The 19,986-nt window shown below is 40.5% G+C and overlaps 3 protein-coding genes across 4 annotated transcripts in view; all 3 read right to left on the bottom strand.

Annotated features, from left to right (window-relative positions):
* LOC139163077 (zinc finger protein 850-like) overlaps positions 1-19,986 on the bottom strand; it is a 249,510-nt gene that overhangs the window by 174,244 nt on the left and 55,280 nt on the right. The window lies entirely within an intron of this gene.
* Positions 3,278-19,364, bottom strand: LOC139163048 (zinc finger protein 420-like). 2 transcript variants are annotated; one of them, XM_070743979.1, is made up of 2 exons: positions 19,291-19,364; positions 3,278-5,316 (listed from the first exon to the last, which is right to left on the bottom strand). In XM_070743979.1, exon 2 carries the CDS (start codon positions 4,921-4,923, stop codon positions 3,517-3,519), a length of 1,407 nt encoding a protein of 468 aa, XP_070600080.1. In that variant the 5' UTR covers positions 4,924-5,316; positions 19,291-19,364; the 3' UTR covers positions 3,278-3,516. The 2 variants fall into 2 exon arrangements, with proteins under 2 accessions (XP_070600080.1, XP_070600079.1); XM_070743978.1 differs by lacking the exon at positions 19,291-19,364 and adding an exon at positions 6,065-6,252.
* LOC139163085 (zinc finger protein 268-like) overlaps positions 11,657-19,986 on the bottom strand; it is a 21,958-nt gene continuing 13,628 nt past the window's right edge. The window contains exon 3 of the mRNA XM_070744027.1: positions 11,657-14,854. Coding sequence (XP_070600128.1) covers positions 13,758-14,854 — 1,097 coding nt within the window. The 3' untranslated portion in view covers positions 11,657-13,757. The remainder of the gene's footprint in view (positions 14,855-19,986) is intronic.

The following is a 19,986-nucleotide window of genomic DNA, read 5'->3' as shown; positions in this document are numbered from 1 at the left end:
CCTCCATAGCCTTCTAGCAAGTTTCTCTATCGTTTCAACTTGTGTCATCTCCGCCTCTACCCCTCCAGTATTCGAGCAATGCCGCTATTCGCTGCTTTTTAGGCCGCGAGTGTAACTCATTCCTACACCGCCATCTAGCGGCATAAGGCTGAAAAACATTCTCCTATTTTCACCCTCAAGCGCTTACAAGGTGTTTTCATTGATTCCCTGGAACTGCCAGGGTTGCCCTCACTAAACACGGTGGTTGAACAGCCACACGAAACATCAACCCTAAACCATGTGCCCGAAACCTGAAGGGCAAGTACATGTTAAATATGGAGGCTTTGCATTTTGTCATATGCATTTTGTCTAGGAGAGGCTATGATCCATCCTGTGATATGCAATTAGGTACAGGTAGTGCTTGATTTACTTCACTTAGTGACCATTTGAAATTAAAACAGCATTGAGAAAGGGGCATATCCTTTTTCCACAGTTAGGCCACATGCCCCTGGTCCTATGTTCAAAATGGTGCTGCTTGGCAAGTGGGAGGCCTCATACATGGGTCACTCATGCCCAGTGATGGGCTACAAGCCGGAATGCTAAATTGCGCTCACCGCCGTGGCTCTCAAGTTTTTGCGGGACAAGCGCTATTTTGCTGCTGCGCCGGTGGAGGTAGCAAAATTGCACCCATGTTTTAGCGAGGTTTTAGCTGCGGCTGCAGCAGCAAAATCTCATGTACACCCATTTCCATTTTTCTAACAGATTGCCGATCCCACCTGTACTGGGTGCAGCCCAGCACTGGGTTTATTGGTTTCCGTATTAAGGTTTTATTGCCAATACAGTGTAGAGTCACCACGAGTCGGGCTGTCCAGCTAATTTTAAAAAGACATAGATGCGTGTTTATATCCCCCATATAATATGTAGAAATGACGCAAGGCAGCAGACATACCTAATCCATCTGCAAATTTGCTTTCTCTGGCCCAGCATGGCACTTCCTCTTGACTCTGGGTAAGGGAATGACCGCACTGGGCGAGAGAAATGGTGCTCAGACCTCCTCCCTCATTTTTAATAATAAGACATGGTTGACAAAAAAGAATTCTCAGCTGGGCTTTAGCTGAGAGACAAGGAATGAAATTTAAAATTCCTCTGAACAAATCAACTTTTTACTCATGTGGAATTTCTTCTGCGAAAAGGGAGGAATTTTGTGCAACACCCTGTGTACAATCTGGGGGTTTGAATGGTTACTCTCCTATGTGTAACCTTACATGATTTATAAGCTTGTACTTATAACTGAAATCTTTCCCACAATATGGACACTCATACGGTTTATCCCCAGTGTAAGTCCTCTTGTGTATTGCCAGACTGGTGTGTATGCGAAATCATTTTTCACAATGGGAGTACTGGCAGAGTTTCTCTTTGGTATGGGTCATTCTACGAATCACAAGACCAGTTCTGAGTAAAGCATCTGCCACAGCCTCACCAAAAATGTTTGTATGGCTTTTCACAGGGTGGTTTAACTTAGGCATCTCAATCAGATGTGATCTGCAATCTCTATTATTCCCCATAATAGGGCGTCTGCAGGGATTTTTCAACTCTGATATTCTTGGCTTTTTTCAGGAGGCCAACAACGTTTCTGATCTCTGATCTAGTGGTTCTTTGATTCAAGCTACTTTTTCCTTTCACAAAGGCTTTTGGGTTTCCACGGAACCTTTTTCATTCCACTGACTTCCAGGGGAGTAGACATTTTAATGAAAATTATCACTGCTTTTGATCAGTGATGACATCAAAGTGAACAAACTCAGGTGACGATTAAGTCACAGGTCATGACCTTAAGCATAAGTGATGTGCCCAGCCTCCACCCTCCGGATATGATATATATATTAATTAGATTTCTATGCCATCCTTCTTGACCGACTCAGGGCGGCGTACAACATAACTAATACAATATAGTGTGTTGTGGTTAGCTCTGGCCCAGCTCCTGCCTCAAGGACTGTGGATGTGGGGGAGACATCCACATGCTGCAGGCCTGTCTTGCCCCCGGTGGAATCTGCTGATGAAGGCTCCTCTGACCAAGAAGACATGAGTGACAGGGAGGAGGAGAGTGTGGCAGACAGCTCAGAAGGAGATCAATTATCTAGCTCCTCTTTGGATTCAGAACAAGACTTAATGATACAGCCACGCATGCGGAGAGCGATGCATAGGCAACAACAACTGAGAGATTATTATCAAAGAAAATGAGGCCACCTGTGGTTGGGTGGGGCTGTAGTAATTAGTGAGGCTGCTATAAAGAGCAGCCTGTGGGTTTGGCCATTGTGGAGCATTATCTGATCGTTGTGTTTCGTGACTTTCGTAAGCTCCTTAAAACCCACCTCTGTCGTCAGGCATGGGGGAATTGACATGTTCCTTCCCCCTAGGCTTATAAAATTTGTGTATGGTATGCTAGTGTGTATGATTGGTTTTTAACTTGTGGTGTTCTTAAAATTAATTTAATATTGGATTTGTCTTGTATTGCTGTTGCTGTGAGCCGCCCCGAGTCTGCGGAGAGGGGCGGCATACAAATCTGATTAAACTAAACTAAACTAAACTAGATGGACCATGAGGTCTTTTTCTGCCGTCAGACTTCTATGTTTCTCTAAAAGCAGCCCCATGTAGAGAGCATTGCAGTAGTCGAGCCTCGAGGTGATAAGGGCATGAGTGACTGTGAGAAGTGACTCCTTGTCCAAATAGGGCCGTAATAGGTGCATCAGGTTATGCGCTAAATGTGGAGCATTGCCTTTTGTCATTTTATACATACATATACATTCATACATACATACATATATAATGTGTGTGTGCGTGTAGTGGTTTGTTTGTTTGTTTACTTACTTACTTATTTATTTAGATTCTAGGCCACCCTTCTCCGGAGACTCAGGGAGAGTAATTTATATACAGTATTAAGACTTTATTTCTATAGAACACCTGGAGTCATCATAAGTTTGGCTGCCATATACATGCTAAATAAAAATACATACATACAAGTTTATATTCCCCAGTATTATACGTGGAAATAACTCAAAGCAACAAACGTACCTAATAGAAATTTAAATTCGCTTTTTGTGGCCCAGCAATGGCACTTCCCTTTGACTCTGTGAAAGACCACCACTGGGCCATTCTAAGGAAACTGAAATCTCCTACCTCGTGTTTAATAATAAGACAGCCTTGACAAAGAAGAATCACGTAAGAAATTAAGCTACCAATTTCTTAGCTAGACTTTCAGTAAGAGACAAGAAACAAAATTCAAGATAACTCTAAACAAATCAATTTTTTCCTCATATGGAATTTATTCTGTCATAAGAGAGGAATTTTGTGTGAAAGTTTACAATCCGGGCATTTGAATGGTTACTCTCCTATGTGTAACTTTAAATGATTTATAAGCATAGACCCACAACTGAAATGTTTCCCACAATCCAGACACTCATATGGTTTTCTCCTGTGTGAGTTCTCTTGTGTACCACCAAGCTGGAACTCTGACTGAACCTTTGCCCACAATTCGTACACTCATGTTTTTTCTCCAATGTGAATCTTCTTGTGTTTTACTAGCTTGGAATTTTCCTTGAAACTTTCCCCACAATCTGGGCACTCATATGGTTTCTCTCCCATGTGAGTCGTCCGGTGTATCACCAGATTGGAATTACGTTTGAAACTTTCCCCACAATCTGGACACTGATATGGTTTCTCTCCTGTGTGAGTCCTCTGATGTTCCACAAGGCTGAAATTCCGACTGAAACTTTTCCCACAATCTGGACACTGATATGGTTTTTCTCCTGTGTGAATTCTCTGATGTTCCACAAGGCTGAAATTCCGACTGAAACTTTTCCCACAATCTGGACACTGATATGGTTTCTCTCCTGTGTGAGTTCTCTGATGTTCCACAAGGCTGAAATTCCGATTGAAACTTTTCCCACAATCTGGACACTGATATGGTTTCTCTCCTGTGTGAGTTCTCTTGTGTATCACCAGGCTGGAATTCTGACAGAATCTTTTCCCACAATCAGGACACTTATATGGTTTTTCCCCCATGTGAGTCTTCTTGTGTTTTCCCAGGGTAGAATTTTCTTTGAAACTTTTTCCACAATCCGGACATTTATATGGTTTCTCTCCCGTGTGAGTCCTCTGGTGTATCACCAACTCGGAATGTCTGTAGAAATCTTTCCCGCAATCAGGACATTCATGTGGTTTCTCTCCTGTGTGAGTCCTCTGGTGTTCCACCAGCTGGGAATTCCGACAGAAACTTTTCCTACAATACAGACACTCATATGGTTTTTCTCCAGTGTGAGTCCTCTGGTGTATCACCAGACTTGAATTCTGACTGAACCTTTTCCCACAATCCTGACACTCATATGGTTTCTCTCCTGTGTGAGTCCTCTGGTGTTTCACCAGCTCGGAATTCCGAGAGAAACTTTTCCCACAATAGAGACACTCATATGGTTTTTCTCCAGTGTGAGTCCTCTGGTGCATCACCAGATTTGAATTCTGACTGAACTTTTTCCCACAATCTTGACACTCATATGGTTTTTCTCCTGTGTGAGTCCTCTGGTGTTCCATCAGCTTGAAATTCCGACAGAAACCTTTCCCACATTCTGGGCACTCATACGGTTTTTCTCCAGTGTGAGTCCTCTGGTGTATCACCAGATATGAATTCTGACTGAACCTTTTCCCACAATCCTGACACTCATATGGTATTTCTCCTGTGTGAATCCTCTGGTGTACCAACAGGTTATAATTCTGACTGAACCTTTTCCCACAATACAGACATTTAAATGGTTTCTCTCCTGTGTGAGTTCTATGATGTTTCACCAGCTCTGAATTCTGACTAAACTTTTTCCCACAATCTACACACTCATAGCGTTTCTCTCCTGTGGGAGTTCGCTTGTGTATTGTCACTGGAGACACCTGACTGAACATTTTGTCATAATATCATCTCATATTGTTTATCTCTCTGGAGTGTAACCTGATCAGAATTCCAAGTAAAACGTTTCACACAATCCAGACTTTCAAAGAGGTTTTCTCCACTGTCAATTTCTTTGTACCTCACCAAATTCGTTTACCTGCAAAATATTTTGCCATATTGGGAGCCCTGGTAGAGCTGTTCCACCTGCATTGTCTGTTCCATGAATCATTGGAATCTTGTTCTGAGTATTGCTTTTGCCACGGAAAAGAGAAGAAGGGGAAATGTTTTCACACTTTATAGAGGAAGTGGAAGATTTTGATTGATGGTTTGTTTTGCATTTTGACACTGCTTCTCATTCTCTGGTTGTCCCGAGAGCTCTTCTTGGCATCCAAACACAGGTGCAGATCCTGGAAAAACAAAAACAAAAATTCCACATATTACTATGAAAAAGGAAAGATATCAAAATGCTAGTTTAACCCATAAATTTTATCATGATTCATTAGGAACATAGGTGACTAGAAAACCCCAAGTTGAAAAATCCACTCATATTTCACATCATAAACCTCTCTTGTTGGCTTGGATTAATCAGAAATTATTATAATTGCCAACTGTTGTTATAAAACAATACCTGAAAATACCAAATTTTATATAGATACGTGCATATGTACAGATACAAACCTATAAATATATGAATATAGTATTTTTTAAAATCGCTCTTAAAATAAGTTTTAGAAGTGGATTTACTCAATTTGTTTAATCCAATTTTGGAAAAAGTGGGGACAGTAACAGACGAAATGCGCCCAAGTTCTATGCAAGTTTGAAAGCATCCGTTTTGCCCATGAAACTCCTCGCTTGCCAGGAAAGCAACAGGTCAATAACATCACAAGGCATAAAGTGTCACGGGAAGCCCGAGGGGGATAAGAAATGATGGGGGCAGGAATACTTTTTAAATGTCCCAAATCTCCCAGTGGTAAAAATCATAGGCAGCAATTTTAAATGGTGGAGCCCGAGAAATAAAATTTAGGGAGCGAAATAATATAGAGCTGCAGCCCACAGGCTTCAGCCTTGTCCCTTCGCTGTTTCTACCCCGTGGAGGAACCCAAAGGGCCCGACTCTCTCCCGGCTTCTCCTCTTCTCCCTCCTCCTTCCACTCACTTCCCATGTGCCGCTCCGACCCTTCAAGACAGCACAAGAGGCTCCTCCGACGCCTTCATCCTTCCGTGGATGAGCCGGAAGAGGAAGTTCCTCTGTCCCTCACCTCCTCTCCTCCACATCCTCTCTAGCAAGTCCAATCCTCTATCGTTTCCACTTGTGTCATCTCCCCCTCTACCCTTCCAGTACACGAGTAATGCCCCTATTGTACTGCTTTTTAGGCGACGAAATGTCGCTCATTTCTATACCGCCATCTAGCGACGTAAGGCTGAAAAACACGCTTCTTCTATTTTCACCCTAAAGCGGTGAAGCCCGACCCTACTTAACTTCACAAGATTAGCCAGGTGCTGCGTTGTAAAAGTTAATAAAGGTCCTGTTTGTATGTGCAGCCTTAAACGATTAACAGATTCATATCCCTTTAATAGAAGAATGAAATACGGGATGAAACCTTGAAGTGCCTAAGAGCATTGATTCCAAACCCATCTAGAGAGATTATTTTTCCCTCTGCATTCTTGCAATTGGAGCTGCCAGCTTTACCCTCAGAAAGCAACGTGATTTAACACCTACAAACCATGGAACTGCTAGGGGAGGCCATCCCTCCTGTGATATCCAATTATTTATTTATTTATTTATTATTTATTTATTTATTACTTAGATTTGTATGCCGCCCCTCTCCGAAGACTCGGGGCGGCTCACAACATGTAGTAACAAATCATAAGTGCAGGTAGTCCTAGATTTACTTCATTTGGTGATCTTTTAAACTTACAAAGTCACTGAAAAAAGCGACAATTTTTCACACTTAAAATGCCACTGTAGCATTGTCACATGATCAAAATTAAGACTCTGGGCCATTTACACTGTTCCCTTGACTTTCGCTGGTCCGACATTCGTGAAAGGTCTATACCATGGTTTTTCAAAAAAATATTAATTAAAAAGCACTTTGTGGGTTTTTTTCTACACCAGTTTTTCCTGCCTGTGAGGTCATATGTCATCACCAATAATTATGTTAACAAATATCAGGATCATTAAGTATCTTCTTCAATGGTGAGTACCAGTAATAATGGTGAGTAATAATCTAAGGGTTGTTAAGGGAATGGGAAATTGTAATTTAGGGGTTTAAAGTGTTAGGGGATGTCCTGCGATACTGTTCATAGGGAAAAATAGTGTAATTACTTCCGCATCTCTACTTTGCGGAAATTTGACTTTTGTGGGCGGTCTTGGAACGCATCCCCTGCAAAAGTCAAGGGAACACTGTACTTAACTTTGTGACAGTTGCAGAAAATCAAATTAAGATGTTTTATAGGTGGCATCTTCCACCAAGTAGAATTGCAAAAATGTTCCCTAATATGTCCCCATTGTGCTGGAAGTGTAAAAAAGAAATAGGTTCATATTATCCAAGGTTCGACAAACCCAGGCGCCTGGTCGCCAGTGGCGCCTAGAAAATGTTGTCTGGCGCCTCAGCGTTTCCCAACCGGTGTTCCGCGGCGGTGTTCTTCAGCTGGGCGGGGCGCTGCCGGTACTCCCGCTCGCAGCTGTCTCCTGCTTGATGCCGCGCTCCTGCTGAGCCCCAAAGAAAGAAGGCAGGAAGAAGGAGAGCTCCATTCTTCGCACCTTTTTCCCGCCTTCTTTCTTTGGGGCCCAGCAGGCCAGCGCCGAAAACCGCGGCATCGAGCAGGAGGCGGGGGACAGCTGCGAGCGGAAGCCCCAGGACGGAAGTACCGGCAGCGCCCCGCCCAGCTGGAGCTCCTCTTTCGTCGACGGCAAGTGTCCGATGGGAGCGGGGGGGGGGGGGCGTCGGGGGAGATGGCGGCGGCGAGAGGGATCGCTCGCTCGCTCTCTCTCAGCTGACTGCAAGTGGGAGCCCTGACGGTGGCGGTTGGACGTTCTGCTGGACGTCGTACATGCTGGCGCTGCGTGCCTGGCATATACGGTGTCCAGCACCACGTCCAGCTGCCGCCGTCAGGGCTCCCGCTTGCAGTCAGCTGAGAGAGAAAGAGAGACATATAAGAGGCAGAGAAAGAGAGAAAGAGAGACATAGCAAGAGAGGCAGAGAAAGAGACAGAGCAAGAAAGAGAGACAGCAAGAGAGGCAGAGAAAGAGAGATAGAGAAAGAAATAGAAAGAGAGACATAGCAAGAGAGGCAGAGAGAGAAAAAGAAAGAGAGACATAGCAAGAGAAAAAGAGAGACTTAGCAAGAGAGGCACAGAGAGAGAGAGAAAGAGAAAGAAAGAGAGACATAGCAAGAGAGACAGAGAGAGAAAGAGAGATAGCAAGAGAGGCAAAGAGAAAGAAAGAGACATAGCAAGACAGTGAAAGAGAGAGAGAGAGCAAGAGAAAGAGAAAAAAGCAAGAAAGAGATAGCAAGAGAGACAGAGAGAGAGCAAGGGAGAGAGAAAGACATAGAGGAAGGGAAGGAGGGAGAGAGAAAGAGAGCAAAAAAGAGAGGAAGAAAGAAAGAGGGATGGAGAGAGAGAATGAAGGGAAGGAAGGAAAAGAGAGAAAGAGGGAGAAATAGAGCGAAAGGGAGAAAGAGAGAGGGTTTTTTTGTCCAAACTTTTCTTTAGCCCCCCCCCCCCCCCTTTCAGTGTTCCCCAGGATTTTGAAAATACGAATAATGTGCCGCGGCTCAAAAAAGGTTGGGAAACACTGGTTTATAACGTTTGTAATGTTTTTTTTGTTAAATTAAAAACCAAGTTTGCTTAAAAAAAATTCTGGCTCCTAAATTTTTTGGCTGGCTCCTAGATTCTGAACAACTTTGTCGACCCCTGATATTATCATCAATGGTGGAGCTGTAGCGAAGTTAAGACATATTGGAAAATGATAGAAAGAATAATAAAAGAAATAATAAAGCAAGAGATAGAAAAAACTCCGGAATTTTACTTACTAGGTATAAACAAACAGAAATATAAGAAAGACATTTTACATTTAGTTATTAATATAACGATAGCGGCCAGGATAGTATATGTGCAAAATTGGAAAGGGGAAGATATTCCCAAAGAGGAGGAGGTTATTAAGAAAATATTAGGCTGCGCTGAAATGGATATGATGACAAGACGGTTAAATAACCAAGAAGAATCTGAATTTTATGTGATTTGGAATAAAGTGTATACATGGATAGACAAAAAGAATTAAAAATGCATATTAGTAGTATGGTTAGGATTTAATTTTTGTGTTTGTACTTTGCTTAGATATGAAGTTTATGTTATGTTTTGTTGTTCATAATAAGGTAATATAAAATTTCTTCTTTTCACTTAAAGTAATAGGTTGACTTAACATATTAGAAACATAGAAGACTGACGGCAGAAAAAGACCTCATGGTCCATCTAGTCTGCCCTTATACTATTTCCTGTATTTTATCTTACAATGGATATGTTTATCCCAGGCATGTTTAAATTCGGTTACTGTGGATTTACCAACCACGTCTGCTGGAAGTTTGTTCCAAGGATCTACTACTCTTTCAGTAAAATAATATTTTCTCATGTTGCCTTTGATAATTCCCCCAACTAACTTCAGATTGTGTCCCTTTGTTCTTGTGTTCACTTTCCTATTAAAAACACTTCCCCCCTGGACCTTATTTAACCCTTTAACATTTAAAGGTTTCAATCATGTCCCCCCTTTTCCTTCTGTCCTCCAGACTATACAGATTGAGTTCATTAAGTCTTTCCTGATACGTTTTATGCTTAAGACCTTCCACCATTCTTGTAGCCCGTCTTTGGACCCGTTCAATTTTGTCAATATCTTTTTGTAGGTGAGGTCTCCAGAACTGAACACAGTACTCCAAATGTGGTCTCACCAGTGCTCTATATAAGGGGATCACAATCTCCCTCTTCCTGCTTGTTATACCTCTAGCTATGCAGCCAAGCATCCTACTTGCTTTTCCTACCTAATAATGTATTCTTTTTTCTGTAATGCAATTTGACTTCTTGAACAAGCGGGGTATCTGCAACCCCAATTTTATGTTAAATGTGTGTTTGTATGTTTGTCAATTTTAAGAAAATCAATAAAGTAAAAAAACCAAAAAACTTTGTGACAGTTGCGACTGAGTAGGTGCAGAACTTGGGGATTGGGTCCTGAGATTAGTAAGGCAAACAGGGAGGAAGAGGAAGTACAAAGATGAAGGGAGACGAGAAAGAGTCATAAATCTTGAACTCACATTTCCTACTTGAGGCAGCCATGGCTGTAAGGGGGTTTGCAGATTAATCTCACGTGCCAGCTGTGCTCTTTTCTGGACCAGGGTGAAACTCTTGCCTTGGTCACCTCCTGTTTGAATCTCTACACTGGACCACTAGAAGACTTCAACTGGCCCAGAATGTTGAAGCACAGAGTCATGGAAGCCCCTAAGTTGCCTGTGTAACATCTTTTCTCCCATTTTTTTATTTTTTCTCTACGATTCCATTCATATAATACACATAGCTTAAAGCAGTGATTTTCAACCTTTTTTGAGCCGCGGCACATTTTTTACATTTACGAAACCCTGGGGCACATTGAGCCGGGGGGGGGGGGCACTAAAAAAGTTTGGACAAAAAAATTCTCTCTCTCTCTTCCTCCCCTGCACTTTATTTCTTTCTCCCTCCCTCTTTCTCTCCCTTCCTCCCTCTTTCTCTCTCTCTCTCTCCATCCCTTTCTTTCTCTTCCTTCCTTCCTCTCTTTTTTGCTCTCTTTCTCTCTCTCTCCCTATCTCCCACTATGTCTTTCTCTCTCTCTCCTTCCCTCCCTTTCTTTCTCTCTCTCTCTTGCTTTCTTTCTCTCTCTTGCTCTCTCTTGCTTTCTCTCTTGCTTTCTCTTGTTTTCTCTCTCTCTTGCTTTCTTTCTCTCTCTCTCTTGCTTTCTCTCTTTCTTTCTCTCTCTCTTGCTTTCTTTCTCTCTGAGCTTCGTGGCACACCTGACCATGTCTCGCGGCACACTAGTGTGCCACGGCACACTGGTTGAAAAACACTGGCTTAAAGTATATCAATAACATACATTTGAATTGGTTTGAATGATTAGTATGTATGCCATTAAATTATCTTAGTTTTAATGGTGATTTTAGAAATTAGGTTTTTTCCTTGGCTTCTTTTTATTATTGTTGTTAATTGCAATTTTATACTGCTGTAAGCCGCCGTGAGTCCTTCAGGATAGGGTGGCATAGAAGTCAAATTAAATATACATATTTATACATTTTAATTCAATCAGTCAAAAGTCAGTACGCATCTTATTTTGCACCTATTTTCAACTCCTATTCATCAGTCTGTTTCTCTTCTTTCTGTTACACTCCCCTCCATCTTCTTCTATCTTCTTACTCCTTCTTTCCCCCTTCTACTTCTTTCCACCCCTTCCCGTCTTCCTTCATCTTTCTACTTCCTCTTCCTCCCTCTTTGCCTTACTAATCTAATGCTGCTTCTTAACCTAGTTTTGTCTCCTGGGCCTACCACCAATTAATTCAATTTTTATTCCAAATTAATTGCTATGGCTTGACTTTAAAAGATAGCTACCGTATTATCACTCATGCCTCTTAATTTTGAGCCATATTGCTTCTTCTTCCTTAATATCTTAACTAATCATTTTTTTCCTTATTTCTATCATTTCTAAATGCCCAATAAAAAGTTGACATAATTGCCAGTTTAAGATTTTATAGTCATATTAATCATTCATTTTAACATCTTATATTGCTCCAATAACATCAATAATCATCAAAATTCTTTCAGTATTACACCTGGTTTTTGGATTATGCAAATCCTATATCAAACATCTTATATAGAAAAATAATAATTTATACATTCTTCCAACAGTTGTACTAAAATTTAATTTAATACAGCCAATCTTGTATCAATCTAATATAAAATTGTAACCTTATAGAAAAGATCTTTTAGTTATATTGATTGTATGATCAAAGCTTATATACCATTAATATTATCAAGATTAAATATAATATAGTAAATCTAAGATAAAAAGATTCTATGATTTTCCACTATAAATTGTCCATTTTCTTTTATTTTTCCACTCTTTCATTTTTATAAATTTCTCCCTTCCACCTCCATTTTCTTAACTTCTTTTTCTTTCTTTTACTTTTGTATTCCAATAGAGTCATCAATCTCTCCTTCATTTTCAATGTCCTTATCCTTTTTGTCTTCAAAGATCCCAATATTTTCATCAATCTTCTTTTCTTCTTCTAATTTCTTCTCTTCTTTTGTGATCTGCTTGTTCTTCATTTTTCCATTTTCATTTCCTACCATCCTAACCTCAAGGTGTTTATTGTTATCGGGCTCTTTTCTCATTTCTTTTCCAACTCTAAGTCACAAAATGTATCTTTTTAAGTCTTCACCCAATTCCTTCAAAAGCCCAACAAATTCTTCCTAATCACTTGCCTCCATATAATCAAAATCACAGTTCACAAATCTGAAAAGCTTGAGATCAATCTCCAGCTGTCAGTATAAACCAACTTCCACAGCCTTTTATAATATTTTCTTTTAGGTGAAGTTTATTCCAATCTGAGCAAGTCCAGGATGTGCTTTTTAACATAATAACTAATTGTCCAAACTCTGAGATAATTTCAAGATCAGCAATTGTCAGATATACAGACAAATGTTTCCAGAGTTTTGTTATAATATTCTTCTAGCTAGCATATGTCATTCCTCATATCCAATAACCGGGATCTGCCTTTTCTTTCACAAAATGTTCTTTTTATGTTTTTTAAATCCTTAGCCTTTATAAAGTATTCTCTTCAAATTTTCTTTTCCCAGTCACTTATATAGCCATCAAATATGTTATAACAAAGATCTTAAAATTAATAACGAGTTGGAAGGGGCCTTGGAGGTCTTCTAGTCTAACCCCCTGCTTGGACAGGACACCCTACACTACTTCAGACAAATGGTTATCCAACATCTTCTTAAAAACTTCCAGTGTTGGAGCATTGACAATTCAACACTAGAAGTTTTCAAGAAGATGTTAGTTCCTCAGGACAGGGATAAGAAGACAGGGCTGCTGTACATCAGGTGAATTGAAACCAGGTTTTTGCTTTTATGCCTTTGGTTTTAATAGATACTTAAAGTTAATTATTGATTGGGAGCCAGACATAGATTGTTATAACATGGGTGGTTATTTCAATGTTTTAAATAAATCAAAGAAGAAGAAATGAATGAATGAATGAATGAAACAGAGGCTACCCATGCTACCCATCTGCAATATGTTTGATGCGAATGAAGGTCTATATATTTGTTTGTCAAATGTATAGGCTGCTAATCATGAGGAGGTTGATTTATACAATTTAACTCCTTTTATACAATTTTGCTCCTCACAAGAAGAAAGATTACAAGTTTTGAGAAAGAATAACACTAGAAATGAACACAATTAGTAATGTTTGGAGGCCTCGTTAACTTATATGTAGAAATAACTAAAGGCAACAAACATACCTAATAGAGAAACAAGCTCATATTCTCTTCCCATCAACGGCAGTTCTCCTGGGCTCAGTGAAAGGGAATGACCGCACTGGGCCAGAGAAAGGAAACTCAGATCTCTCTCATGTTTAATAATAAAACATGCTTCACTAAAAAGAATCACACAAGAAACTAAATCATCAATTTCTCACCTGGGCTCTAAGGAAGTGACAAGAAACAAAATTCAAAATTACTCTAAACAGATCAATTTTTTCCTCATTTTCTTCTGACATTAGGGAGGAATTTTGGGCAAAACATTATCCACAATCTGGGCATTTGAATGGTTACTCTCCTATGTGTAACCTTACATGATTTATAAGCTTATACTTATAACTGAAATCTTTCCCACAATCTGGACACTCATACGGTTTTTCTCCTGTGTGAGTCCTCTTGTGTGTCATCAGGCTGGAACTGTGACCGAATCTTTTCCCACAATCCAGACACTCATATGGTTTTTCTCCTGTGTGAGTCCTCTTGTGTATCACCAGGCAAGAATTCTGACTGAACCTTTTCCCACAATCCAGACACTCATATGGTTTTTCCCCTGTGTGAGTCTTCTTGTGTTTTACCAACTTGGAATTTTCTGTGAAACTTTTCCCACAATCCAGACACACATATGGTTTCTCTCCCGTGTGAGTCCTCTGGTGTATGACCAGATTTGAATTCTGACTGAACCTTTTCCCACAATCCTGACACTCATATGGTTTCTCACCCGTGTGAGTCCTCTGGTGTATGACCAGATTTGAATTCTGATTGAACCTTTTCCCACAATCCTGACACTCATATGGTTTCTCACCCGTGTGAGTCCTCTGGTGTATCACCAGATTTGAATTCTGATTGAACCTTTTCCCACAATCCAGACACTCATATGGTTTCTTACCCGTGTGCGTCCTCTGGTGTATCACCAGATTTGAATTCTGACTGAACATTTTCCCACAATCCTGACACTCATATGGTTTCTCTCCTGTGTGAGTCCTCTGATGTATCACCAACTCGGAATGTCTGTAGAAATCTTTCCCGCAATAAGGACATTCATGAGGTTTCTCTCCTGTGTGAATCCTCTGGTGTTCCACCAGATGGGAATACTGACAGAAACCTTTCGTACAATACAGACACTCATATGGTTTTTCTCTTGTGTGAGTTCTCTGGTGTTCCATCAGATGGAAATTCCGATAGAAACCTTTCCCACATTCCGGGCACTCATACGGTTTCTCTCCAGTGTGAGTCCTCTGGTGCATCACCAGGTTCGAATTCTGTCTGAACCTTTTCCCACAATCCTGACACTCATATGGTTTCTCTCCTGTGTGAGTCCTCTGGTGTTCCACCAGGTTGTAATTCCGACTGAAAGTTTTCCCACAATCTAGACTCTCATATGTTTTGCCTTCTGGGTGAGTCCTCTTCTGTATCACCAGACTGGTAAGCATGCTAAATCTTTTGTCACAATGGGAGCAGTAGTAAAGTTTCACTTGAGTATGTCCTTCCAAGAATCACATGAGACCTATTCCAAGTAAAGCTTCTGATGCAACACAAGTATCTGTATGGCTTTTCACAGACTGGTTCGACTTGTGTATCAATCAAATGTGATCTGCAACGTGTGTTTTTCCAATATAGGCAATTGGTGGAGATTTAGCCACCCCGAGTCTTTTGGGATTGGGGTGGCATAGAAGTCAGATAAAATGAAATAAATATATAAATAAATTTTCCAACACTGATATCCTTGTGTTCTTGAGGAGGCCAATAATATTTCTGATCTCTTAGTTGTTGATTTTTTGATTCCAGCTACTCTTACCTTCCGCCAAGGTTTTTGTTAATGCCTGCCAGTTTTGGCTATTCACGGAATCTTTTTCTTCCCACTGACTTCCAGGTATTATTCATTTAGAAATTATCCTCCTTGACTTCTCATGTAATGTTTCCTTGAGTTCCTGATACTCTTTCTTTTCCAGCTGAAACCTTTGTTCTTATAATTCTTTCTATTGTCTTTCATCAGCTGACGAAGCAGAAGAGTTTTTAGACTTTCTGGAGGAAGCGGAAGATTTTGATTGGTGGCTTCTTTGCATTTTAAGTCTGCTTCTCATTGTCTTTTGTCTAGAGCGCTCTTCTCTTCCCCTTTGTCTGTAAAATTCATATGAATGAGTTAGTTTCATTATTGTTAAAAACAATTGCATGATATGTGAAAGCAAATGAAAAGGAAATAGGAGAGGAAGAATAGACTGATTATTATTATTATTATTATTATTATTATTATTATTATTATTATTTTTATTATTAGATTCGTATGCTGCCCCTCTCCGTAGACTCGGGGCGGCTCACAACACAATAAAACAGTTCATGAGAAATCTAATAATTTACAATTTAAAATATTTAAAAAACCCCATTATTAAGCAGACATACATACAAACATACCATACATAAATTGTATAGGCCTGGGGGAGATATCTCAGTTCCCCCATGCCTGACGACAAAGGTGGGTTTTGAGGAGTTTACGAAAGGCAAGGAGGGTATGGGCAGTTCTAATATCTGGGGGGAGCTGGTTCCAGAGAGTCGGGGCCGCCACAGAGAAGGCTCTTCCCCTGGGGCCCGCCAACCGACATTGTTTAGTTGACGGGACCCGGAGAAGGCCCACTCTGTGGGACCTAATCGGTCGCTGGGATTCGTGCAGCAGAAGGCGGTCTCGTAGATATTCTGGTCTGATAACAAGGTTGGCAGAAAAAGCAAAAGAGAATTGAAAATGTTGGACAAACTGATGATTATACTGGGATTTACAGTGACAAGAAGAATGAAAAGAGAATTGAAAATAATAAACAGACTGATGATAATACTGTATTGGGATTTACAGGGACATGAAAAGAGCAAGAGGGGAGAACTGGTACCACAGGAAGCAACTTAAAAATAAGAGAGGTAATAGGGAGAACAGTTTAGGATGAATTAAGAGCAGATGTATGCAAACAATTTATATAAAAGGAAAGAAAGGAATCTGTAAGAAAAGGAATTATTGTTATAGCAATAATAGAAAGAAAGTGTAAAAAGAAGAGTTGGGAAAGAGAAAATTTATAAGAAATGGAATTTGTGGGAGATCAAAGAAAATGGATAATTGATGGGTGATAAAAAATTATTTTCCCTCCTAGAATTGGAATAATTGTGCAATAGAAATATCATGAAAAAACAAACATCAAAATTGTAGTTTAATCTCTAACATTAATTATGATTAATTTGGCATGTAGAAAACTAGCATATCCAAATATCAACTCAATAACAAAATTCTCCTTTTGGCTTGAGTAAATCACACACACCGTACATTCATAAAATATTCAGTTTTCTGATCCCCATTACTTCTATCAGTGTTGTTACATTATTCGACAGTTGTTAAAATTCATTTTTTTCTCATAAATCTCCACTTATAATGACAAACTGAAAACAGAATTTTAGAAATGTCTGTAAATTAATTAAAATGAAAAAAACATAAAATACCACATTGGCCTAATTATTCAAATGCTTTTGTTGAAGCACTTTTGGCAGCAATCGCAACCTCATGTGTTAGCAGCTTTCTGGACCAGGATGCCTTGCCCAGGGGTGGGGTGGGGGTCATTCTTGCCTTGGTCACCAGCTCCTGTTGAATCTCACACAGAAGACACTGGACCACTAGAAGACTTCAACTGCTCCAGAACATTGCAGCACCCACAGTAATGGAGGCTCCTAGGTTGCCCAGGTAACATTTTTGTGGCGCGAACCTCATTGGATTCAGTTCAAGGTGCAATTCAAGGTAATCACCTTTTAACAGTATTGATTACAATAATAGCAATCAGAAATATATACCACCCCACTCTGTTTTGTACCATCTCAGTTTACTTGGATTTTATGGAAAATCTAAGTGGATTTTCAGTTTACAGTGTCAGCACTTCTCATCACCTATCCAATGTCATCCCTACAGTGAAGCATGGTGATGGCAGCATCATGCTTTGGAGAATTTTTCAATAACAGGGATGGGGAGACTGATCAGGGTTGAGGAAAAGCTGAATGGAGCAAAGTACAGGGATATCCTCAATGAAAACCTGTTCCACAGCATTCAAGACCTCAGATTGGGACAAAGATTCACTTTGTAAGGCACACAGCCAAGACAACACAGGAGTGGCTTAGGGGCTATTCTGTGAATGTCCTAGAGTGGCCCTGATAGCACCCTAATTTGAACCCTATTGAACGTTTCTAGAAGGACCTGAAAATGGCTACCCACTGATGATCACCATCTAACCCGACTGAGCTTGACAGGACTTCCAAGGAAGAATGGCAGAAAATTCCCCATTATTGATGTATACTGCTCAAAAAAAAAAAAGGGAACACTTAAACAACACAATATAACTCCAAGTAAATCAATTATCTCTGGGACCGCCTTCTGCCGCACGAATCCCAGCGACCGATTAGGTCCCACAGAGTGGGCCTTCTCCGGGTCTCGTCAACTAAACAATTTCGTTTGGCGGGACCCAGGGGAAGAGCCTTCTCTGTGGCGGCCCTGGCCCTCTGGAACCAACTCCCTCCAGAGATCAGAACTGCCCCCACCCTCCTCGCCTTTCGTAAGCTCCTTAAAACCCACCTCCGCCGTCAGGCATGGGGGAACTGAGATATTCTTTCCCCCTAGGCCTTTACAATTTATGCATGGTATGTCAGTATGTATGTCTGGTTTTTATAATAAGGGTTTTTAGTTGCTTTATTATTGGATTGCTACATATTGTTTTTATCACTGTTGTTAGCCGCCTCGAGTCCACGGAGAGGGGCGGCATACAAATGCAATAAATAAAAACTTCTGAGAAATGAAACTGTCCACTTAGGAAGCAACACTGACTGACAGTCAATTTCACATGCTGTTGTGCGCATTCAACTTTGTACAGAACAAAAAATTCAATGAGAATATTTCATTCATTCAGATCTGGGATGCGTTATTTGCGTGTTCCCTTTATTTTTTTGAGCAGTATAGACGAATGAGAAAAAATGAATTTCAGCAAGTGTAAAATCAGGCTGTAGCTTAACACAACTGACAGAAGTAAAAGGGGTCTGAATACTTTCTGAATGCACTTAACATGGGTTCCTATTCACACAGAAATGCACACCTAGGTGTTTACTGAATACTTATGCCAACGTGATTCTTCAGTTTTTTACATTTTTAATACATTTACAGACATTTCTAAACTTCTTTTTCAACTTTGTCATTCTTGTAGATCAGTGAGAAAAAATGAATTTCAACAATTGTAGAATTGATCAACAGCGTGACAAAATTGACAGAAGTAGTCTGAATGTTTTGAGTGAACTGAATGTCTGTTCCTATTCACACAGAAATATACTCCTAATAATTTATTCATGTAAACTATTATATTATATTCCTGTCTGCAAAAATGCCCCAGAAGGGGAATCATTTAATTATTTTTATCCAGGTTTAGAGACCTCTGGACACGAACAGCTGAAATGGTGTCCAAATCCTATGCAAGATTTAAAGCATCCGTTTTGCCCATGAAACTCCTCGCTTGCCAGGAAAACAAGTCAATAAAAATGACAAGGAATGAAATGTTACGGGAAGGGTGAGGAAGGTAGGCGGTTAAGAAATATGCATAATATATGAAGAATTTTTTTTTTAAATGACCAAATCTCCCAGCAGAAAAACCACAGGGAGCTGTTTTAAATCATGCCGCGAAACAATAAGAACACACGGGGAGGGAAAGAATATGCAGCATCAGCCGCCATGGTTCATTTTTCTCCCTTCGCTGCTTCTCTCTGCAACATGGAGGAAAACAAAAGAGCCCAGCTTGCTCTTCCGACCTGCCCTCCACTCACCCAGCAGGAGCCGCTTCCACCCTTCAAACGCCACAAGTCGACACCACCATCCTCCAATGGGTGAGCAGGAAGAGGACGTTGTTCTCAATTCACTTCCTCCGCGTCCACTCTAGAAATTTAATACTCTATCGTTTCAGTTGGTTCAAAGTCGGCCTCTTCCCCTCCGGTATACAGTACTGTAATGTCAATACTGTACTGTAGTAGCGATGCCGCTGCTGTACTCTGAGGGCGACTGTTGCTTCTTTGTAACAGCGCCATCTAGCGACACATATCGTTTGCAAGAGGTTTTCATATACTGTACAGTGATCCTCGATTTTCTGGGGTTGAAACTTCGCGAAACGGCTGTACCATGGTTTTAAAAAAAATATTAATTAAATACTCCGCGGGTTTTTTTCTATACCACAGTTTTTCCCGCCCGAGGACATCATACGTCATCACCAAACTTTAGTCTGCCTTTGCTGATTGGCCGAAATCTCGGCCAATCAGCTTTGTCATTGCAAAAATTTTGCCCGACAACGCTGATGGGCCGAAATCTCGGTCAATCAGCGTTGTCATGGCAAAAAATTCGCCTGTCATTGCTGATGCACCGAAATCTCAGCCAATCAGCGTTGCCATCGCAAAAATTTTGCCCGACAATGCTGATGGACAGAAATCTCGGCCAATCAGTGGTGTTATCCCAGCATGCATTGGTATAGT

This window comes from Erythrolamprus reginae, chromosome 2 (assembly GCF_031021105.1).
Source record: "Erythrolamprus reginae isolate rEryReg1 chromosome 2, rEryReg1.hap1, whole genome shotgun sequence".
Classification (NCBI taxonomy): Eukaryota; Metazoa; Chordata; class Lepidosauria; order Squamata; family Dipsadidae; genus Erythrolamprus; species Erythrolamprus reginae.
The sequence above is the reverse complement of the archived record's forward strand: the minus strand, read 5'-3'. Positions and strand labels throughout refer to the sequence as shown.

What these genes read in the sequence shown, in the direction of transcription:
- LOC139163048 (XM_070743979.1), bottom strand. Translation starts at nt 4,923, where the DNA reads ATGTTCAGTCAGGTGTCTCCAGTGACAATACACAAGCGAACTCCCACA.